At 45.9% G+C, this 24,445-nt stretch overlaps 1 protein-coding gene across 8 annotated transcripts in view; it reads left to right on the top strand.

The window, feature by feature from the left end:
* Window positions 1-15,522, top strand: part of KCNQ2 (potassium voltage-gated channel subfamily Q member 2) — a 60,182-nt gene extending 44,660 nt beyond the window's left edge. For 3 of the 8 annotated variants that reach the window (XM_075571502.1, XM_075571499.1, XM_075571500.1), the window contains 6 exons: window positions 1,475-1,698; window positions 2,442-2,547; window positions 4,472-4,603; window positions 6,438-6,545; window positions 11,290-11,413; window positions 12,068-15,522. In XM_075571502.1, coding sequence (XP_075427617.1) covers window positions 1,475-1,698; window positions 2,442-2,547; window positions 4,472-4,603; window positions 6,438-6,545; window positions 11,290-11,413; window positions 12,068-12,805 — 1,432 coding nt within the window. In that variant the 3' untranslated portion in view covers window positions 12,806-15,522. Of the gene's footprint in view, window positions 1-1,474; window positions 1,699-2,441; window positions 2,548-4,471; window positions 4,604-6,437; window positions 6,546-11,289; window positions 11,414-12,067 lie in introns of those variants that run through there. The other 5 variants (XM_075571506.1, XM_075571505.1, XM_075571498.1 and 2 more) reach the window with 4 other exon arrangements.
* Window positions 15,523-24,445: the final 8,923 nt, after the last annotated feature.

Below are 24,445 nucleotides of genomic sequence, written 5' to 3'. Positions count from 1 at the left end.
CAGCAGTGACCAGTATGCCGACAATACTAATGTAAATAATCAATCAGTATACCCTAATGTCTCTATGAAATAGTAACATATCAAAAAATAGAACAATTTATTAAATAACAATAAATAGTTAAAAAATAGTGAAGCTAAAAGTCTCATATTACACACCTAAAAGGGGGGAGACTAAAGCTACTAATACACAAATACATATAATAAATACACAGAACTAGTCAACATTAGTGGTAGGCTTACTAGTAAAATACACAAAGTAAGCACCAAAATAGAAAAGGAAGAGGGTACTAAAAATACATTATACACACAAAAGAACATATAGTACTCATGTACAGAGAATGAATGTAACTGAAGCTGTTGAATCATAGGGAGACATAAATAAGCAATTAATATTAAAAATTAAAAACCAACAAACAATATTAGTAACACCGTATTAATGATAATAAATGTGACTGAGAGAACATCCAACCTTTTAAATGATTGTCCAAACCATTGTGGAAAAAAAGTGAGGAAATACCATAAAATAACCGACTGTTTAAAAGATGGACTAAAATAAATATAAAAATACATATAAAAATAAACATATGGTGCCTTCAACCATTAGGAGCTGTGTCTATAGTCCCCATCCTTAAGACAGGATTGCACAATTTCTTTTTTTTTTATTCCCTCATGCTTACACCGGTTCTCTGCGCTCCCTGATTTTCTACTACTAGTTCTTGGTATGCAATAACTAGATACGGCATACTGTCATACATTTATAAGTGGCCCAAGAGCATGGTTAAAGCAGTCCATGCTGGAAAGGCCGACAAAGTATTGATGTACAATTCACTGCAGCTGCAGGTCCCTCCAACAGCGAAGGACACATTGGAGGCCACCAACACATTGACATTAATCCGAGCCACACAAAGCCCAGGTAATAAGTTCTTCTACAACTAGCACACTCTCAGGTAACAGAGATGGACCTGAGTATAAAGAGGACCCTGCTCCTGTCCTGAACTCCTATCTCCTTTATTATCAGGGATAACAGAGCACTGTACATATTTAATTAATGTTGAGATCATTTTAAGCACCTTTATCAGGGATAACAGAGCATGCATATTTAATTAATGTTTTGATAATATTTTAAGCACATGTTTATGGGATGAATAAACTGAGGGATTACCCCCATAGTTGAAGGTGAAATCATTCATATTCCATTGTTTATTTGCCATGCAAACACATTGAAGGCTTTTACTAACAATGGTGTTTGCAACATATTAGCAGCAGAGGGACTGAAGAAGGCTAAAGGGAGGTAGGGTCATGCAGGTCTTATTTCTCCAGTGCTGATTCTAGGCCCAGCCCAAGCTCGTGGTGAGTTTAATGATACCGCTTTTCCGCATCATGTTGAGTTTTGGATCATCGGGACCTCTCACCGCAGCATTCTTGCACAGGAGTTTTGACCCATTGCCTAGCGTCTCTGTCTGTTCTTCAACAGCCAGAAGGTCAGCCTCAAAGAGCGGGTCTTCTCCAGCCCCCGAAGTGTTTCATCTAAAGGCAAAGGCTCCCCCCAGTCTCAAGGGGTGCGACGCTCCCCCAGCGCTGACCAGAGCCTTGAGGACAGTCCCAGCAAAGTGACCAAGAGCTGGAGCTTTGGGGACCGTGGTCGCTCACGCCAGGCCTTCCGAATCAAGGGATCAGCATCCCGTCAAAATTCTGAAGGTGAGAGAATTATGTGAATGTGGAGTCGTCGTTCGTATAAACACTGCACAGGTCCTGAAGTCAGAATACAGTAACCCATATACTGTATGTATATTATATTATGTATCAAGAAAACTGGTGCAATTCTGGGGCATGAAAACTGCACAAGATGAATCGGAAGAAACAATTCCATGGAAGCAGTACTGTATGCCATTTCTTCTTTGACACATTTATAGACTTGTTACATTTGGTTACACAATGGTTTGCCCAGAATTGCACCTTGCACCTTTTTACACAGGTGGGTAGATTTTGTACAACCATTGCTAAACCATGAGAGCATTCTGTGAAGGGTCAAAGTATTCATCTTACACTTTATGAATCCCGCAAACACTGGGCTCTTGCCGGTATAGTCTATCAGTATATTTGCAAACATATGTATTATCCCTATTGTTACATATTTTCACCAGAAGGTTCTTGTCAAAATCATATTAGCAGTAGACTAAGGGAAGATCTGTTTTCCTTGTAATGTGCACATTTCGTTTTCCAGAACCTGAGACCTGGATTTGTGATGGGTTCATATGGTTAGTAGTTCCTTCCTCGTAGTTGGTTACAGGGTATCTCACATACGGGATTGCTTGGAATCCCATCTTCCGTTCAGTCCCCCGGCCTCCCGTGTGTGAAACCCCGCTTATCACACCAGAGGAAGGTTCTAGGACCTGCTTTCACTTTTGAACTGATTAATGGGAGGTGTCTCCCCCCAGAAGCAAGTCTCCCGGGGGAGGATGTTCCTGATGATAACAAGAGCTGCAACTGTGAATTTATGACGGATGATCTGACTCCTGGGCTGAAGGCCTCTGTGCGAGCTGTGTGGTGAGTTACAGTGGCAGGAGAAGAGGTACCATTTTCTGATGAGGTCAGTGGCATAGCTGGACAAATTCAGGGCCCCCGTTATGAGTGAACATATTCCGTAGATTCAGGAGTTTCCATCGGCCCCCCGCCACCCCCCCCCCAGCGTGTTGGCAGCCCTGCGAGCCCCCCCCTGATTTAATACCACCTCATTCTCCTCTATTCACCCCTCTCTCCTCATGTATTTCTCTCCCCCCTCTTACACCCCCTCCCTCACTACCCCCTTTTTCCTCCCACATTCTTTCCCCCCCCCCCTCGGCTATCACTCAGTAACCCCCCCCCCCCGCCCCCCTTCCACACTCAATACAGCTCCCTCAATCCTCCCCTCCCTGGCCACACACATACAATTTCCCCCCCCCCCCTCCCACACACACACACAGTACCCCCCCCCCATACACAAATTAGAATAACCACCTACACGCACACTACAATAACCCCCCCCCCCTCCCGCACACACATGGTTGAAAAACACTGGTGTACAGTATACTGCCCAGTAACTTCTTCCTTTAATACCGTTAACAAGAGACAATTGTGTAAACAATGACACAAACTATTGAAAAAAATGCTCTAATAAAAACACTATCACGTGTTACCTGAATTGCTTGCACTGAGACACGGAATCACAAACAGCACACTGACAGACATTGAAGCACAAATAGCACACACAGCACACTGACAGACACTGAGGCACAAATAGCACACTGACAGACACTGAATCACACACAGCACACTGACAGACACTGAAGCACACACAGCACACTGACAGACACTGAATCACACACAGCACACTGACAGAGCAAACTGTAACTGAAAAATTTACACACAAACACACACAGCATACTGACACACTGAAGCACACTGACAGACTGAAACACATACAACAAATTGACACACACACATTCACAACAAACTGACATACAAACACAAAGCAAACTGACACACAAATACTCACAGCATACCTTTCCACAGAAGCACATGGTAACTCCTGCCTCTGGTGTCATGGCGTGCAGTGGTGGGCAGCACTCTGCAGCTCTCTGCCTCAGTTCCGCCTCCAGTCTCTGCTGCCTGCTCTCTACAAACCCCCTCCCCCAGCCTCTTCTGCCGGCTCTCTGCCACCCCCCCCCCCCCCCCAGCCTCTGCTGCCTGCTCTCTCTCCCACCCCCACAGCCTCTGCTGCCTGCTCTCAGCAATCCCCCCCCCAGCCTCTGCTGCCTGCTCTCTGCAAACCTCCCCTCCCCTCTCACTGGTCCCAGCTCCCGATCCAGCTGGCAAGTGGCTGTTATGGAGCCTGGAGTAGCAAGGGGGCCCTAACTTCTGAGGTCATCGGCTAGACTGCTCGGCCAAATGTCTCGGCTCTCCCCCTGCCAGCGACCCTGAGTGGGACCCGCAAGAGCACGGGCCCCAAGGTTTCGCCTGGGCTATATCTTTCCCCTGGATGAGGTCATTCAATAGAATATGTGTAGAATGGAGGAGGTCCAATAAGACCAATATTGCAGGTATTTGATATTCCACTTGTGGGGCAAATACAAAGTCTAGACGGTCTTGCCGAAATATTTCACAATTTTAATCTGTAAATATGAGTGGCATTAAGAGGACATTAAACCGATGAGAGTTTTCTGCTGCTAACCGTATTCCAATATGTGCCAGTGCTTCCTGCAACTACTTTATGTAACAAACTCTTGTTAGCTTCTATTCTAATGGAATTTAGAACCAGGAGCCTCCTGTAATTCAGCATGACACGATTTGCTAATGCTTAGCTTCTTCAGTAGCAATTGGTCAACAGGATCGATTGACTGATGCACGGGGTCAAGTGGCTGACGCTAGTGCGCTCTGTGCTTTTGGTGTGAGATGGGTTGATGTCTATTGACATGGTTTCCCCCCCTACCAGCATCATGCGATTTATGGTATCCAAACGGAAGTTCAAAGAGAGCCTCCGACCCTACGACGTGATGGATGTGATAGAGCAGTACTCAGCCGGACATCTGGACATGCTGTCCCGGATCAAAAATCTGCAGTCCAGGCAAGGAATCCTCCCAGCCTCTCAAACTCTTCCTTCTATGTACTGCACACGCATACTTATACAAACACACACATTCAGTCGTCATCTCTGTCACTGGCCATTATGACATCATAAGGTATTGCAACATATTACAACACATGTACAATATGATGGTAATGCTTAATATATTATGATAGGGAAAGTGGTCAGACTAACACATTACCATCACATGTTTAGTCACAAACACCATGCATCTACATGGAGGAATTTCATGAGCCATTGGGTAATATGTCATTAATCTTTGAGTAAAGTCGTGTTCTGTTGGGAGCTGCGTGAAAGTGCTGGTTTCCTCTTCAGCCCCTGGGGGGGACCATATTTCAGTGCGCTGCATACCCCTTCAGGGGTGAATGAGTTAAGACAGAAATTCAGTAAGGTCCATCTGGTCTGAGGTCCAGCTCCCAGAATGCATTGCTGTGTTTAAGTCGAGGACCACACGATGGATGGACCCAAACGTCTGCTGAGCTGCCCATCACTTACACTGTCAGGATCAGCTCCTCACATGTGGTTACTGTGCTAGTAAGTGCATGCCAGAGTGTATGAGGGTGTGGAAACTGAGTAATAACAGAGCTGCTCCATACAATGGTCTCAGATGGACTACTGTGGCTTATGATGGTCTGGTGTATTACTAGCAGCATCTAGAAAAGGAGAACAGTGCAGATACAGCAGCACATGATAATGGGAGCCTAGTCACTGGAACAATGCTTGGGTGAAAGTTAGTGTTAGAAGTTGAGTTAGTGGCTTACACATGAACCCAGCATTACGTTTCTGGGTGGCAGCTTAGACCATACTTTGGGGTTTTTCCAAATGTAAAAGGAATTGTGACTCCACAGCAAGTACATTAATTGTGAAATACTGTACAAGAGAGATTCTGAGAAAGCTCCAAAGAACATAAAATGTTTTATATTACAAGGCTGTGTTACAAAACTGTGAAAATACTTCAATTACAGTTATGTATTGTTATTGGCTATTCTAATGTATACCCTGCCTTCTCTTATCACTGTGGAGTTCTTCAAACAGTATCTGCAATAATCTGTTTATCCCATGGATGATTCTTTCATACCCTTTTGCACATCACAATTACTGGGTAAGCAGCCTTGTAACATCTTTACACTCCATCCAGCCATATACACTTACAGACGAGGCAACAAGTATTCTAAAACTTGCCTTAAACTAGCCAGTTTACATGTTACAGCACAGCACAGAGCAGCTTGTCAGCTTAAGTTTTAGTGAGTACAGGAACTAGGTGTAGGGTGTAGGTTAATTTTGAGGGACTTTAGGACTAGACCTGACTCATGGAAACAGATTAGTTTTATTGTCAGTGTTCTGTACACAGAGAACCAGTTTCAGCACCCAGTACACACTGGCATGCGTGTGTGTGTGATAACGTGTCTTGTGTCTGATATGTCTCTATTGTGTCATATTGTGTCTTTGTCCTTGTCCTGGTTTAATATGTCCAACTCTGACACTCCCCTCCTTCACCATAATAGACAACCCCTCCCTGTACTCGACTACATCACAGTGTTTGCTCACTGCTATTCATAGGAATATATGTTGTTTTATATCCAGTATTCCAACAAGGATATTGCCACATACATATATGCAAATATATTCCAATGCTCCTAGCCTCTAATGTTTGGTGACTGATGTTTTCATGGCAATCTGAACCTACACCCGAGAGCCAGCTGAACTCGGCCCGGTGGAATATATTTTCAGACTCTTTTCCTTTCCTTCTTTACCCCCATGTTGCTTCATTATGCATTTTGCTGGTGTTTTTTTTTTCTATTTACTTTGCCAGGATAGATATGATTGTGGGTGCCCCACCCCCTTCAACACCCCGGCATAAGAAGTACCCAACCAAAGGATCAATGCACTCTACCAAAGAATCACCCCAATACTCTCCTAGGTTAGGATTCACCAAAATGCCTCTTTGTTTGGACTTCTTTTATTTCATTTTGTTGATGGTAAACCCCTTCCACACCTCGGTATGTGATGGCATCTAGACGCTGGCGAACCTTTGGCAGTGCGACAAACTACGTATAACTGTTGGATGATTTAAGGCCAGTTCTGTCGCGACTCCTATTCCTGTGGTCTGTGCTTCTCACACGTGGGTGAAAGGGGTTTGCTAAAGTGTCTGAGCTGCATCAAGGGGAGAAAAAAAAAAAAGCATCCTTTCTTTTCTTTGTGGCTATGAGTCTGCTGATGGGGATTTTCTGCGCTGGGGTGATACATTGTTTTGCATGCGAGCATGTGGTTTAATGCAGCATGACAGAGGTGGCATCGTGGCTGATAAAAAAAGTATTGTCATGTTTTCTTGCTGCTGTAGCTTCCCTAAAATGAAGTTGATGAACCCCACCCCGTAACGGATTAACTTCTACTCCTCAAAATCAGCACAGAGCAGCCTTAACCATTGATGCGAAAAGCTGCACATTGTATATAGTTATATTGTTTTATAGTTACATAAAGTTGAAAAAAAGACATACGTCAGTGAAGTTCAATTTATGCTAAATGTAGACGACAGATACTTTATCCTATATCCGTACTTACAGTATATTGATCCAGAGGAAGCAAACAAAAAACCCCAGTGACACATCATCTAATGATATCCCATAAGGGGAAAAATACATTCCTTCCTGACTCTATATGACTCTTAACACCTTGTTCAGGTGTTAATGCTAAGTTAACAATGCATCAACTTCCAACTTGCAATCACTTTAACCCCAAAGTGGACATGTTTATTTGATACACGTTTGATACATTAGTTAGATCATTCACTAGCAGCCATGGATCTGTTTTTCTTGGAAACCTGTTGGCAATGGATTGGGACTAAATGATATGAGACATCCAGATGTACCCAGGGTTATTGCTGGCATGTTCTGGTGCAATATTCTGTGATATTCTGCATTATGAGTTGGTCAAATAAAGCTAGCTACATCTGTATATGCCAGACATGCATTGGGTCTCACAATAGGACAGAATTGTGCATAGTTATTATCTTGGGTATACTGCACTGAGGGTATTAGGCTAAGAAACGTCTCTTCCTCTGAGGCTTTAAGCAGTGCTTCTGTACCAGCAAAACTTTACAAAATAAGGTTACTTCCCTAGTGAGTCCTGTGCTTAAGAAGTCCAGGTTTTAATTCATGTTGTACACACTGCAATGATTGTATTGTGGCCTGTTCCACATATTTTCGTTGAATAGGTATGTCAGTCTGTGGACTTACTGCATCCACTCTCTGTCAGTGATGGAATGGGACCTTCCACCGCCGCCACTGCCAAGGACAGTCAGCCACCGTCCATTCTGCCCTTAAGATAAGTGATTAGCATTAGGGGTTAACTTTAGGGTAAGGTTAGGGGATTTTAAGGTAGGGTTAGGTAAGAGGTTAAGGGGCTAGGGTAAGAGGTTAAAGTTTTTAGCGCCAAGACTAACATTAGCATTAGGGGTTAAGGTTAGGGGATTTTAGGGTAAGGTTAGGGTAAGGGGGTAAGGTTACAGGGTTAAGGTTAGAGGGTTAGAGTAAGGGGGTAAGGTTAGAGGGTTAAGGAAAGGGGTAAGGTTAGGGGTTTAGGGTAAGGGGTTAAGCTTTATAGAGTTGACTAACATTAGCATTAGGGATTAAGGTTAGGGGATTTTAGGGTAAGGTTAGAGGGTTACAGTAATGGGGTAAGGTTAGAGGGTTAAGAAAAGGGGTAAGGTTAGAGGGTTAGGGTAAGGGGTTAGGAGTTTAGGGTAAGGGGGTTAAGCTTTATAGAGTTGACTAACATTAGCATTAGGGATTAAGGTTAGGGGATTTTAGGGTAACGGATAAGGTTAGAGGGTTAGGGTACAGGGTTAAGGTTTTTAGAGTTAAGATTAGCATTAGTGGTTAAAATTAGGGATTTTAGGGGAAGGGGTAAGGTTGGGGGGTTACCTTGGTGGCGAAACGGCCGGCGGCTAATTGTCCCGGCGTCAAGACGGCGGTGGGTCAGGGAAGAAGAAGTTGAGAGAAATGTGAACACAAACAGCCGAGCGTTGTAATGTGACAACATTCAGCACCATGGACAAGAACACCAGTCCTTCCGTTACAATGCTATGCAAGACTCCTATTGTTTTGGTCTTTTGCTAGTAACGCTACTTTATATATGTCCATGAAAGGAGGAAATCAGGGAATCTGGATCCCCATTACCCCTTCACAAGGGTATTACTGTGGTCATACACTGGGCTCTCAATGCAGCTCAATCTAGAGATGGGCAAATGTGTCCAACTTCGTGCCACAAATTCTTTGCAGGCTTCTGAACAAAATTCCATTTGCAGACGGATATTCGTAGGCTGTTGGGACATTTTAAACATTCGGACGAATGCTCCTGAAACCGCCGGTATTTTCCCTTTACACGAATATTATAACATCCGCCTCCGAATCTGTGAGACATTCGATTCACCCAGAAGTTCCAGACCCTGAAATATGGGAGAGAGACATATTTTAATATAGTCCCCAGTGCTCTCCCACCCTTTCACTCCCAGTCTCCCCCTCCCCCCACTCTATCACCCACTCTCTCTCTCCCACTCTCTCTCCCACTTTCCCCCTCTCTCTCCATCTCTCTCTCCATCTCTCTCTCCATCTCTCTTTCTCTCTCCGTCTCTCTCTCTCCATCTCTCTCTCCATCTCTCTCCCCCACTCTCTCTCCCCCACTCTCTATCCCCCACTCTCTCTCCCACTCTCTCTCTCCCACTCTCTCTCTCTCCCACTCTCTCTCTCTCCCACTCTCTCTCTCTCCCACTCTCTCTCCCACACTCTCTCTTCCACACTCTCTCTTCCACACTCTCTCTCCCAATCTCTCTCTTCCACACTCTCTCTCCCCCTCTCTCTTCCACACTCTCTCTTCCACTCTCTCCTACTCTTTCTCTCTCTTCCACTCTCTCTCCCACTCTCTCTCTCTCTTCCACTCTCTCTCTCTCACTCTCTCTCTCTTCCACTCTCTCTCTTCCACTCTCTCTCTCTCTTCCACTCTCTCTCTTCCACTCTCTCTCTCTCTCTCTTCCACTCTCTCTCTCTTCCATTCTCTCTCTCTTCCACTCTCTCTCTCTCTCTCTCTCTCTCTCTCTCTCTCTCTCTCTCTCTCTCTCTCTCTCTCTCTCTCCCACTCTCTCTCTTCCACTCTCTCTTTCTCTCTTCCACTCTCTCTCTCTCTCTTCCACTGTCTCTCTCTCTTCCACTCTCTCTCTTTCTTCCACTCTCTCTTTCTTCCACTCTCTCTCCCTCGAGCAAAACCCATATTTCAGGGAACATCTGGGCGAATCGAGCGTATAAACATTCGCAATCGAATGTGCAGTGGTGGCCGCCGGTTTTACATATACACGAAGCTAGGCGAATGTCACTTTTTAAACCCAAGCTACAAAGAAAAGCCATACAAGCGGCAAATTCAAATGTCGCCAAACAATTCCCCCATCTCTAGTTGAATCTTTCTTTTGTACTGGACTGAAAGGTAGAACTCGGGACATGAAAGTACATCTTTATATACCTGGCATTGCACACGGCAGGACAGTGCATGGTCGGTGAAGGCCACAAAAATATCCCAACCTAATTGTTAGTAAACGTGGTGAAGGGGAGGTAAGGTAATGAATGCTTTTCTGTGCACCGTGGGTTAAACAAATGCTTTATTTTTCCCCGTTAGTCCCTCTCGGAGTGACAGGGCAGGTGTTGCCTGCTGCTTTTTGCCGTGCAGTATCATGGCTGCTCATCGTCTCTGCTGTCACTGTTTGTGTCCTCTCCATTCTATCTCCTTCCTCTCCCCTATTCAATGCACGTATCCCCATCACACATGTCACGCTGACTGGGGGGTATGGGGGGGGGGAGCCCAGCTGCATCCGAGCATCACACATATGTAATGAGCGCAAAGTGAAAAATCAAGGGAAGGTTCCCATAAACACTCCTGGGAGCCTGTGCTGAAAGAGTTAAACATGAGCTGCTGTTACCCAAGTCAGGAATAGAGCTCAGCATTGGAAATGCTCTGCTCTGCTTCTCACTGGCACCTTACAATGTTCTCGGCTCACCCATCGGTGAGTTCCAAAGGCTGCATCATCCTCACACAAAGGGGAACATTAATTACTCTCCAAGAAGGGATATTGGATCGAAATCCTGCATTAACTGAACTCAATGGCAGATAACGGCAGATTGAGCTCCGATACCGGTTACCTGAGTTTAATAAATCCCAGCCTGTCTTTGAGAGGAACAGACACAGCTGGGCCATGGGGGACTTCTCTCTGTGTCACTATGTCACCATGCAGTAGGAGGGACAGAATCTTTGGGCCATTGGTGCCTTCTGTCTGCGTTACCAGCATTTAAAAAGGACAGACTGAACATGCTGGGACCTCTTCTTTCTACCCCAAATAATGATTAAGCCAATGCACTCTTGTTTAACTCTTCATAGCATGACTGGGAGACCCCCTTAAACTTCACAGGTAATGGGCTCCAGATACCTGGAGGTAGGTCCTCTATGATGAAACATTTTGCAGCTTTTAACATAGAGGGCTCCTGGTGCTAAAGCGTCTCTTGGTATTGGACTGCTCTTGAGTTAAGAAAAAAAAGAGAGGCATTTCCTTCACTGGAGCAGAAACTTGCCCTGGTACATGACTAACTCTTGGGCATCTTTGGGCTTTTTTGTGTTTCTGGTAGAGTGGACCAGATTGTGGGAAGAGGAGGTTCCATCACAGACAAAGACCGGGCCAAGGGGGCAACTGATGCTGAGATGCCGGAGGACCCCAGTATGATGGGGAGGCTAGGGAAGGTGGAGAAGCAGGTGAGACACATCTTTTTCTACCAGTGACATAGAGGTTTAGTAGAGGTTGGCAAGACTGCACAGCGACAGTGGCTTTAACCCACTCAGTTCAGAAGTTCACTTGCAATGCAGCACTGAAAGAGATAATTAAGATGCAACAATGCTGGTACATGGGGTGGAAGGTCATAACGGCTGTTTGTTCCAATGGGGTATCCCAACAACTTCAGATTCATGTCTGGCAAGGAGAAGGTAAATTGCGTTGTGATGGTTCTGCAAGAGTGAACAATCCTGGACGGGCATTTAAAAATATACATTTTAGAAGAGCTAATTGCTTGTTAATAGCCCTCGATTAAAGGGAATGTATGTGACCTCCAACCCAGCAGCTCAGCTTTACTTCCCAAACTGTGATTCCTGGATTGCTGGTCTTCTAACCCTTTAGTGTGAGAATATTCTACTCTCCTGACCGGCTGAAATTGGTATCAATGTTATAAATATATATGGATGAATGCAGCGAAGTGTAAGTAATATTAGTACACTAGTAGCCAGGGGTATAACGTTTTGGAGCCCCAGAGTGCAAAAATGAGGCTGTACATGAAGCAAACGTTTCTTTGCCTTGACTGGCAGGACCTGTCACTGGTGTTCAAGAGGAGATCTTAACCCCTGTGCTTCTTGCAGGTGCTCTCAATGGAGAAGAAGCTTGACTTCCTCGTGAACATCTACATGCAGAGGATGGGAATCGCCCCCTCCGAAACTGAGGCTTACTTTGGGGCCAAGGACCCCGAGCCAGCTCCCCCATATCACAGCCCAGAGGACACCCGGGAGCAGGTGGAAAAGAACAGCTGTATCACCAAGATTATCCGCTCTACCAGTTCCATGGGTCATAAGAACTTCAGTGCTCCTCCTGCCCCGGAGACACCCACAACCCACTGCCCTCCCTCCACATCATGGCAGCAGCAGCCGTACCACCGTCACAGCCACGGCTCTTCCCCGGTGGGTGATCCCGGATCCCTGGTGAGAATCCCTCCCCCGCCCTCACATGAGCGCTCGCTTTCTGCATATGGAGGCAGCAGGATGGGAGGCGGCAAGAGTGAGAGAAACGAGGAAGGGTCGGCCAAACCTCGGGATTCCGCGGCCCTAAGGGACAGTGACACCTCCATCTCCATCCCTTCTGTGGACCACGAGGAGCTAGAACGTTCGTTCAGTGGCTTTAGCATCTCCCAGTCCAAGGAGAACCTGGAGGTGCAGAACAATGGGGCTGTAGTGGGTCCTGTCCCGTCCACCAAGGCCCGTCCTTACATCGCTGAGGGGGAGTCAGACACAGATTCTGATCTCTGCACCCCTTGCGGGCCGCCCCCGAGGTCAGTCACGGGGGAGGGACCTTTTGGTGACATGGGATGGTCAGGCAGCAAGTAAAGGGTTGCACGTGGTATATTGAGACTAGTGGAGACACTGGGTAACCACCCATGTGCCCAGGGGGCAGCACAGGGTCTCCACATCCACCTCCTCTCTCAAAGGTGCAACCACGTCATGGAATTTGGAGGGCAAGTGAGTGTTATTTGTGAGCAAAGGGGGTCACTAAAATATTGCTGTGTTGACTGTGCATTTAATAGCTGCAAAACAGGGCCATGACTGCACCTCTCCAGTCGGGTTTTGCAATTAGCAGCTGCTCATCAGTGGAACAGCCTAGCAAAGATAAACGACATTCGCAGCCTGTAACAGTGGGAAGGTGGGGGGCACACGTGTCCTCTCTTATATAGACTCCGATTCGCATTAGAGTGATATTTCCTAACCCTTGCACGAGATGGGAATAAGTAATCAGTGTTCTATTCGTTTACATCTTGTATGTACTACGAAGTTCTAGTACCTTTATAGGTCCTGGAGAAGTGTAGATTTGTTGTAGGGTGCGAAACCCTTTAGTGGACAAACATGAGTTCTTCATAGATGGCGTTATACTGTACAAAACTTTCCAAACCTCACAGATTTATTCTACATAACTTTCCAACCCTCACAGGTCTCTTTTTCATGTGTACAACGCTTTCCAACCCTCACAGGTCTCCTCTTCACATGTACAGAACTTTCCAACCCTCATAGGTCTCTTCTTCATGTGTACAAAGCTTTCCAACCCTCACAGGTCTCCTCTTCACATGTACAGAGCTTTCCAAACCGCACAGGTCTCTTCTTCACATGTGCAGAGCTTTCCAACCGTCATAGGTCTCTTCTTCACATGTACAGAGCTTTCCAAACCTCACAGGTCTCTTCTTCACATGTACAGAGCTTTCCAAACCTCACAGGTCTCTTCTTCACATGTACAGAGATTTCCAACCCTCACAGGTCTCTTCTTCACCTGTACAGAGCTTTCCAAACCTCACAGGTCTCTTCTTCACGTGTATAGAGTTTTCCAAACCTCACAGTTCTCTTCTTTATCTATGGAGAACTCTTATGTTGGTTCCCTAAAAGGAATTACAACTACAACACATCTACACGATTAATGCTCATTTACTGCTTATTCCTAAAAGCATTTACGGCGATATTCATGAAGCTCCGATGCAGTTAATGGAAAACCGATTTTGACCTGGTGTTCTAAGTGTTCACTTAATGAAGTGCTCAAATAAATGAATGATAATAAAAAATAGTGCTGTGCAATACGGTAGCAATTTAGACAGTGATATATAGTGTAAATAAGGCGATATATAATCAGTTGCCTTCACTCAACCCTCATAGGATCCTCCTACAGGATCTAAACGAAGCCGTGGAAAAGAAAACGGGAGCGCTGGCAACAGGAATAAAGTGCAATATGGTGCAATATGGTGCAAAGTGACAAATAAATGACAGGTTAAATCTCACACGTGAAGGGGTTCTTCGAACATCATTTCGTGGGGATGTCTCTTCCCTCGTAGACAGCCTGCAGTTGGGTCACACACACAGAATGTGAGGAAGATGATTTCATGTAAAACGAGAGAGACAGCAGGGTGGTGTAGGCAATAAAACACCATGTATTATACACAGATGTCCACACGCTAAATGCACACACGCGTTTTAAGCCTCGAATCTAGGCATTGAAATATTGACAGGGAAGTGAGACAAAGCAAAGTCCCACGATCGAGTAACAGTTGTTCCTGGCGGGGTTAAGGGTCAGCCCGGCATCTGTAGCAGGGAACTGGTGGGGAGTCAGTCCCGAGTACCCGGATGTCTCCTCCCGCTGATGACATCACTGACGTGGTGCCGTGCGCTCCTCCAGCTGACACACAGATTACGCGTTTCGCACTTGCTTCGTCTGGAGTCAGTTGGTTGGACACTGGTTGCTCCATACGAAATATCTTCCTCTGCCCAATCACCGTAGGCTTTGTGGGCAAGCCTCCAAACGGGCTGAGAACTTAATTATGCACCTGTTGTATACACATCCATCTAAATCGAGCTAACAGGGCTATACACAAAAATGCTATTACCAAAAACATAATATGAATACAATTGTTCCAAAAATATTAATAACAGACATATCTTTAAAAAAAAATTGTTAATAATTTTTTTAATTAAAAAACTAGCCCCACATTATTCTTTGCGAGTTCTGTAGAGAATACAAACAACAATTAATATCATAAGAACTGCAATGATAACCCGGCCCCAGGGAAAGAAGGATATTTTAAGATCAAACATCCAACTCGCCAATTAGGCTAAAAAAGTACCAGTTGATGAAAAGAACTATACTCATGATTCCAAGGCTTTTAAAAATATATATAAAAATCCTATAAAAAAATTATTTATATAAAATTCTCTTTTAAAAAATTGGAATGATAAAAAACAGAATAAGAGTCAGAATCAGAGGAAGGCGACAATTTCTATATCAATGTTCAGACCAAGTGGTATTAGAAAGAGAAACCTGTCCTGCGCTTCAGCTGTACAGCAATGCACCCCACTGTGTCAATGGGTCATGTTGGCTGGGTATGAGGAAGCTGTGAGCAACCCTAGAGTGACCGGAGTGATGTGAGTGGTAGTAAAGTAAACTCTTACCTTTATCTCCACTCCGGTCTGGGTCCTGCTAACCTCTGTCTTCCAGCGTCCTCGTGCTGCCTTCAATGGATGTGAACGGATAGTGTGAGGTAAGGGCGCCACTGCGCATGACAAAACTTCACTACAATAATAATTAACCCCTCGTGGAAAAATGCATATAGCACAATGCTATGAATGAGCATGGTAATATCATTCACAAAATAGCCTGTATATATACAAGGTAAATATATACTAACCACAAATGACTCAAAGTGATATTAAGTAAAGGCTAATCTATTGACATGAAGGTGCTTTAAAAAGATGCTTGCAACATTGAAATGAACAGCCTCCTAATGCTACTGTATATGCATTTTTCCATGAAGGGGTTAATTATTATTGTTACCCGTTTTCGCGGGATTTTTTTACGATAAATGTTCAGGGAGCACCACATCTCTCCACTCCAAGACGAAGCCCTATTCCTAAGGGTGAAACGCGTAGGCGGGGAGATCGTGGTGTAGCCCTGGTGTATGCCTTGTGCCAATAAAGTTTTTTGCATTTTCATCCGGGACCTAGTGAAGTTTTGTCATGCGCAGTGGCGTCCTTACCTCACACTATCCAAGTGGTATTAGAGTCTTGAGTTTAAATATTCAAAAGTTCTCTCTTTGGATTGATTTCTAGTCTCTATCTCGCCTTCTCCACTTGATTTCTACGTGTTCAATGGCGCTATATCTTAAACCTGAGGGGTTAGAGTCCTGTACACTGGAGAAATGTTTAGAGACGCGCGTGTTGGAGGCGTGTCCGTGACGTCACATGAGCCGTTTGCCCCCATTGGCCGAGCTGCCCACGTGACCCGGCCGTCACGCGACAAAATCCGAAAACGTCTCGCAAAAATTTGGCCGCCTCGTCGCTCTCGTGCATGCGTGCTCTATGGCCGTGCTCATTGAGGTACAGCCTTTTGTTTGCGCCGCGCGCCACATCGCTTACGCCATCACCCGGACTATGGACACGGAAACACAGAAACATGGAGGGCGTTTCGCATATTAAAAAAATGTATAAAAACGACACAGTTGCCTTAATATGTTCTATGGGGAAGAGGGCACTCATGGTTAACTCCTGGATAGGATGCAGAGAATTGACATCATGAAACACTACAACCTGGTCAGCTGTACAGTGTTTAGCATGTATACAATAAGTCAGAGATCCAACGGAATTAAAGCGGAAATAGACTATCCGCAGTGAAATTCACCTTATTTCTGAGCGTTTCACCTACATTAGAACAGATCAGTTCCATACTAATGTTACGTCTTTCCCTGCACCTTCCTTCTACTGAGAAAAGACAAGCATGACCCTTGCGCTCGGTCATCCTGTTCCCACTGACCCCTGCCAGTTGTGTTTGGAAGGTCCCCTGCGAGCAGTGCGCGCTTCCTACGGATGTAGAAGTACCTGGAAGTTCCGTGCTGCACAAAACGTAAACAGAGAACGATGGGAATTGTCAACTTGAGAGAGAACGTTTTGTAGGGTGTCTTTTTTTTTCTCCTCCTTACCCGGGTCAAAAGGCGAGTCCCACCAAGGTGTATTATTTCTGTACAGATGGTGCTCAGCGTCTCTATTTACCTTCTCGGGGTCTTCAAGGTGGGTAGAGAGGGTGCTAGTCGTACATTGAGAGGAGGGACACTCAAGAGGTGTGAGGCAGTCTGTGAGAGAGGTTTAAGGCAGGAGAGGGCTTTAGACATACAAGGGGGTAACGAGAAGAACATAGCGAGAGAAAAGAAAGGGCACAAAACACCCATAGTGTAACACAATTTACCTAAAAATAAATTCTAAAAACAAGTGGTATCCAACTCACAATACCCCAAGCAAACCAGCGTTTACACTTTTAATGAGCGGTGTGGCGCCCTCTGCGGTGTCCGTCTCCTTGTCTCTGTTTGCCGGTGTGTATTGGCGTGATGCGGTCACCTCCGTATGCTTAATCTCTGCAGCTCATGACACCGGCACCAGAAGGTGACGGACACCCCTCGGACTCCTTTTGATCATAATGTGACCCAAACTGACACAGTAGTGAGGGTTTGTCACCCTCCTGTGGTTGCACCTTTGGTGGTTGTTTGAGAAGTAACTATTGGGGGGTTGGAGAGGTTCTCCGTTTGAGATAAAGATGTTAACCCTTGCACTGTTTCGACTCACAAAGGGTTACGCTAGTTGTCAGTGCTTTGTATTCAGCTGATTATCATTTGGTTCTCAATGGGAAGTGGACAATAAATGGAACAGCTGGACTTCTGGGGGTCCCCACCACTCACAGCACCCACAGACACCTTCTGCCCATTGGCTTTGCTTGGATTTATTTGCATTATGCCTAATGTCTCTCCAAAGAATCTTTGTTTTTTTTTGCATGAATGTCTTTTGTTCTCTATGTAACGGGCACACGCCACATGTATGTGCCACACAGGGGAAGGGTCCTTGTCAGCTCCACCACAAAACCAGCACCTTGGGTTTTCTGTACCTCATACATGACCCTCTGCGATGTTCTGCACCATGTGTGGGACGGTGGGGTGGTGAGTTGGGACTCTGGGGAGGTGGGACTGTGGGGCGGTGAGATGGGATAGTGAGGCAGTGAGATGGGACGATGGGGAGCTGAGATGGGACAGTGGGGAGGTGAAATGGGATGGTGGGAGGTGAGATGGGATGGTGGGGAGGTGAGGTGGTGAGATGGGACAATGGGGAGGTGGGACTGTGGGGCGGTGAGTTGGGATAGTGAGGCAGTGAGATGGGATGGTGGTGAGGTGAGATGGGACGGCGGGGAGATTAAATGGGATGATCGGGAGGTGAGATGGGATTGTGGGGGGGGGGGGTGAGGTGGGGCGGTGAGATAGGATGGTAAGACGGTGGGGCAGTGATACAGAATAATGAAACGGTGAGGCAGTGAGATGGGAAGGTGGGGTTGTGAGATGGGATTGTGGGACGGTGAGACGGTACTGTTGGACGGAGAGATGGGATGGTGGGGAGGTGAGATGGGGTGGTAGGGAGGTGAGATGGTGGGGAGGTGTGGTGGTGAGATTGGACAGTGGGGAGGTGGGACTGTGGGTCAGTGAGATGGGATAGTGAGGCAGTGAGATGGGACGATGGGGAGGTGAGATGAGACGGTGGGGAGTTGAAATGGGATGGTGGGGAGATGAAATGGGATGATCGGGAGGTGAGATGGGATTGTGGGGGGGTGAGGTGGGGTGGTGAGATAGGATGGTAAGACGGTGGGGCAGTGATACAGAATAATGAAGCGGTGAGATGGGAAGGTGGGGTTGTGAGATGGGATTGAGGGACGGTGAGACGGTACTGTTGGACGGAGAGATGGGATTGTGGGGCGGTGGGGAGGTGGGATTGTGGGACGGTGAGATGGGATAGTGAGGCGGTGAGATGGCATGATGGGGAGGTGAGATGGGGTGGTAGGGAGGTGGGATGGTGAGATGGGACGGTGAGATAGGATGATGAGACGTGGGGCATTGAGATGGGATGGTGGGGCGGTGAGATGGGATTTTGGGACAGTGAGATGGGACATGGGGGGATGAAACGGAATGGTGGGGAGGTGGGATTGTGGGGCGGTGACATGGGATGGTGAGAGTGAGGCAGTGAGTTGGGCCGTGGGGAGATGAGATGGGACGGTGGGGAGATGAGATGGGATGATGGGGCGGTGGCACAGTGAGATGAGATGGTGAGACAGTGGGGCGGTGAGATGAGATGATGGGACGGTGGAGAAGTGAGATGGTGGGGCGTTGAGATGGGACAGTGGGAGGAGAGATGGTGGGACGCTCTCCACATGTTCCTCTTGGGTTATGTGCATATTTTCTCGGCAGAGTGTGTGTACTGTTACTGAGGAAAGAGAAGGCAGGAGGATTAGTGAGGAAGTATATAGTATGATTTAGCCATATATCACATATCCCAGACGGCCGCCTCCTGCCTCCTGCCTTCTAATGTTCTAGGTCTGGAAGTGGCCTTAAGTATGATCTCATGTGCCAGGCCCACTGGCCCAGATCCGTAGAAGGGTGCTAAGCGTTAGCGCGACTTTACCCGCAAGCGTGCTAAAGCTTATCCCCCTTCTATAGGTCTGGGCCTAAGTTTGTAATGTGTTTCTGAAACAATGTACCATGGGGCAGTGCCTAGTTCTGGCTGTGTCTTGTCTGTGACTGGTCCGAATTAAAATGAAAGCAGCAATCCGGCTTCTCACGGAGCTGAACTGCACTACTTTCAGCTATGGTTATCCGTGGCAACTTCCTATCAGCCCACGGATTGATGGCAACTTTTGCCCCCTGGTGATGAATAGAATGCAGGCACCTAAAACGGTAGGTATATCGAGAACCAGAGGGTCCCCAGAGCTCAAATTAGCACCGTTCAACCCTGAAGGACCCCCCGCTTCCAATACTGTAATCTAATATATATCGAACATAAAAACCACGTATTAAAGCGGGTGCCACAGGATGAAATGTTAACCCCTCAACTGCCAGAGAGGCCAGCACCACTCTGTTTCTCTGGCAGCGAAGTCTTCTGTATATGCAGAGCCCACTAAGGAAACCATGAACCCCCCAGCCAAGGGGCGCAGACACTACAACCCCTTCAGGGCCAGCAGGGCGCTGATCCTCCAGCCTGATCATGGTGAAGAGAAACCGAGGGTTTGAAAGCTTCGTCGAGAGCTTTTCCTGGCAACAGGAGGGTCTATGGGAAATGCATTCACGGGAAGACACTAAACATCTTCATACAAGTCCGTGTATGAGCAGTCACCTTTATCCCCAGCTGGAGAGGCAAGGGATGCACATTAACCCTTTCACTGCTATGTGTAATGCATTAGGTTGCAGGTCACCCTGGCTGTATATATACCATATATATATATATATATATATATATATATATATATATAATTTTGCATTTCAAGTCCAAGAAAAGCTCATTCTTCGTTCTTATTTCTTCTTTTTTTGATTGATTTTTATTTATTTATTTTGGGGGGGGGGGAGATTGCTTTGTTTGATTTTTAATAAAATAGTTAAACATTTTTTTTTTTTAAACCTCCAGTTTGTTACAAAAACAATGTTTGTAGAAATCGAAAACATTCAATCATTTTTATAATCAAACCCCCAGTGAAATATCCTACAAAGCAGTACCTGTGAATGTCCACTGGGTGGCAGGATACGTTTATTTCAAGGGATCTACAGGACAGTATATGAGTGGCCAGCTGTTTCTCTGTGTGAATATATTTCAGATCTGTGGCCCAATGTTCCAGTAAATATTTTAACGCCTCCGGTGGGCGAAGCCACCTAAATCCGTTTCCCGGATTTTCGCTGATCTCACCCCCAAAATCCGTTTCGCGGTGTAAAATCCACAAACGGGGTTTGGTCGGTTTCAATCCTCGCGGAATCATCAGAATCCGCCATTGGATTCGACCCCCCGCGGAGGGAAGGCTGAATCCGCGGAGTGCATTGGTAAATAATCATTTTTAAAATCTGAGTGTCGCGATTCGCCCCTTTTAGAGATTGATCCACTGAATTCCGCGCCCGATCCGCTGCGGATCCAAATTCGCAATAACAAAAGAAAATCACCCATTATGTGGGGGAAATGATGCAAAACACCTACAGTATTGCGCTTCTCAAACAATCGCCCCAAATATTCCCAGATTTGGGGGTAATGATGTTCTGTGCGAGGTATCTTCATTTTGTATCTTTTCAACAGTTTCTAATGTCCACAATTCACATGTTCTGATTTGGGCAGTGAAAGTGTTAAAATAATTTACAGTAAAGAGGGGGGGGGGGCTTTAACCCTGTCACTGCCAGAGAGGAGACAGTGGCGTAACGTAGCAGCACTTATCAACTGCAAACTCCCCTCCTAAAAAGTGAGCAGGTGCTGTAATTAGGGTCACCTTTGCTCTGTCAGAGGGGGGCGCTGTTATGCATTGCAAGTGGCTGTTGGAGAAGGTGCAACATGGAAATAATATTGGGCAGTGGTAAATTATGGAAAGTAATGGTAAAGTGTATATATATATATATATATATATATATATATATATATATATATATATATATATATTAATTAAACATGGCAGGAAAAATACAGGGTGAGTGGGGAGGTGGTAAGTGGGGGGTGGGTGAATGTGGGAGTGGAGATGAGTGAGTGGGGAGTGAGGGCATGTAAGTGGGGAGGTGGTCAGTGGGAGGGTGTGTTGGGGAGCGGGGAGGGGGTTTCCTTTCTCAGCCAAAATACATGGAATTGCAGGTGGAAAGGATTCCGGAGACACAGACCAGAGACGGCGATTCAGGGTGGGGGCAGTTTTATTTCATACATCACTGATCTAGGCAACTTGGTATGAGGACCCCCACCCCCCACCCCATAATGCTCCCACACGCCGGATTATCAGCTGCAGACAAGTCACATTTTAAAGTCAGTTTAACCCACGGAGCGCTGGAGATGCTTCCCCCCCAGATTTACACTATTCTGTCGGAGTTGAGATTGGTTATTATTTGTGTTACAGTTACCGTGCCCCAGGATGTGACATCCAAGGGTTAACCATCAAAAGAACATTTCCACCGTCACACCGATAACTGCAAAAGCTTCGGGGAGGAAAAGCCACACCAGGAGGGAGGAAAATGTAAAAGTGTCCAGTGACATTAACCGTGACATTTTAGCGTTGTGTCTGTGCACATAACCAGGTTACTCTGTGAATCCTCACGCACCTCGGATATAGACCCGGCAAACCAAGAGATCGCCATCCTGTGGCACTTCTGTGACTCTGAGTGCCACGGAACTTTCTGTCTGACACCTACATCCAAGTAACCAGGACTAATAATTGCAGGACATTCATTATTTTGGCCGCCATCGCTTCCTCCTTTGTATGTATGTATATCTTTATTTATAAACAAAAAGAGTGCTGGGTGCACTCAAACAAGCAAAATATACAAAAAATACAAGTAAACTTATCAAAAGTTCAGGTGCTTGTAGATGGATAGGGAACACCAGCCAATCGAAAAAATATACAAAAGTTGAAAGTCCGCAGCACTCACAAATAGAAAAAGGTAATTTATTCTCAATAAATCACCAGGCAGTCAAACAAACTCCAGAGCGACGTACGTTTCAGACCACAGCTCTCAGCTTGAGAAAAGACCTTGTGGTCTGAAACGTACGATTCTCTGGAGTTTGTTTGACTGCCTGGTGATTTATTGAGAATAAATTACCTTTTTCTATTTGTGAGTGCTGCCGACTTTCAACTTTTGCATATCTTTATTTATATATAGAGAGAGAGCCCACGGTGTACAGAGCGCTTTACAAGAGAGACAAAACAATACAGGGAATTATAATACATTGAGTGCAACACACAAAATCAGACCGTAGGAAAGGAAATCCCTGCCCCGGAGAGCTTACAATCTAAGTGGTATGATGGGAGACTTACAGAGACAGCAGGTGAGGGAATAAGTGCAGTAGATGGCAGTGCTTGGCTAAAGTGGTTGGTAGCAGTGACGGTGGGTGTGGGACAGTAGCCATACGTCTGGGCTATTGGGATGCTTCATTTAAGAGGCGAGTTTTAAGGTTTGACTTAAAGGTGGGGAGAGAAGGTGCTTGGCGTATACTGAGTGCGAGGGAGTTCCACAGGTAAGGGGCAGTGGGGGGAATAGGTTTAAGGTGAGAGAGAGCAGTAGAGGTGAAAGGGGTGGAGAGGAGACAGTTATGGGCAGAGCGCAGGAGACGAGCAGGGGCATAGCGAGAGATCAAAGCTGACATGTAGGGAGGAGCAGATAAATGGAGAAACCTTAAAAAGGTATGAAGGAGAACTTTGTGGGTGATCCAAAATTTGATGGGAAGCCAGGAGAGAGATTTAAGGAGATGAGCAGAGACTGTTTTGGGAGAACGTGAAATTATTCAAGCAGCAGACTTTTGGGTAGAGAAAGTTGTGAGGCAAGGAGCCCTGTTAGCAGCATGTTACAATAACCCAGACAGGAGAGGATAAGGGCAGGCATTGGAGTTTTAGCAGTAGATTGACAGAGGAAAGGGTGGATCTTGGCAATAATACTGAGGAAGAATGATAAGGGCTGAGTTGCATTATCATGGAAGAAGAGGAGGAGTTTATAGCAAATACAAATCCCACGTTGTGAGCACATTCACATGCCTCAGACAGGTCCATAAAACTGCTTTCCCCATTACCTCTTAGCGTACGATGCTTTCACTGCAGCCAGGGATTCTGGGTAATCACATGCAAATGAGCACTCACAGTGCGTCACTTTTGACTTGTTGTCCAGCAAAGGAAGGAAACACCTCAAAGCGATGTAGAGCGTTTATTCGCAGACGTGGCAGCAGTTCCGCAGCTGGGAGAACCCCATACAAATCCCCATATTTTTTATCTTAATCTTCTAACAGCCTGGTCTGACCTGAGGATTCGTAGCGCTTTACAATACACGCGACATAATAGTATAACACATTAGGAATAAGACAATAGGAAAAGGAGTCCCTGCCTCGAAGAGCTTACAATCTAAGTGGCAAGCAGGGAGAACTTACAGAGAAAGTAGGAGGGTGTTATGGTAAAGGGGCCACAGTCAGTGCATATGAGGTGTATATCAGCCAGCGGAGCTACCCAAATGCTTCATTAAAGAGGTGTTTGGTTTTTTTTTTTTTAAGAAAGGTGAAGAGAGAGGGTGCCAGTTGGATATTGAGAGGAAGGGTATTCCAGGTGTGGGGGCAGTGAATGAGAAAGGTTTCAGTTGGTAGAGGGCTTTAGATACAAAAGATCTAGACAGAAGACATCCTTGAGCAGAACACAAGAGTCGGGATGGTGTATAGGGAGATATTAGGGCTGAGATGTAAGGAGAGGCAGAGCGGGGTATAGTCTTAAAAGAGAGGAGGAGAATTGTGTACATTGAAATGTCGTCTACATTTTAGCATAGGTTGAACTTGGGTATGAGTAGAGTGTAATGACCTTTGTCTTGGGAAGCATGGAGGTCATTAGTTCTTTTAGTGAGGGCTGTTTCAATGGCATGAGGAAACCAGATTGTAGATGCTCTAAGAGAGAATAGGTGTTGAGAAAATGGAGCGAGCGAGAGAATATAA

This window comes from Ascaphus truei, chromosome 15, assembly GCF_040206685.1.
Source record: "Ascaphus truei isolate aAscTru1 chromosome 15, aAscTru1.hap1, whole genome shotgun sequence".
Lineage (NCBI taxonomy): Eukaryota > Metazoa > Chordata > Amphibia > Anura > Ascaphidae > Ascaphus > Ascaphus truei.
This window is presented reverse-complemented; position numbering and strand designations above follow the sequence as displayed.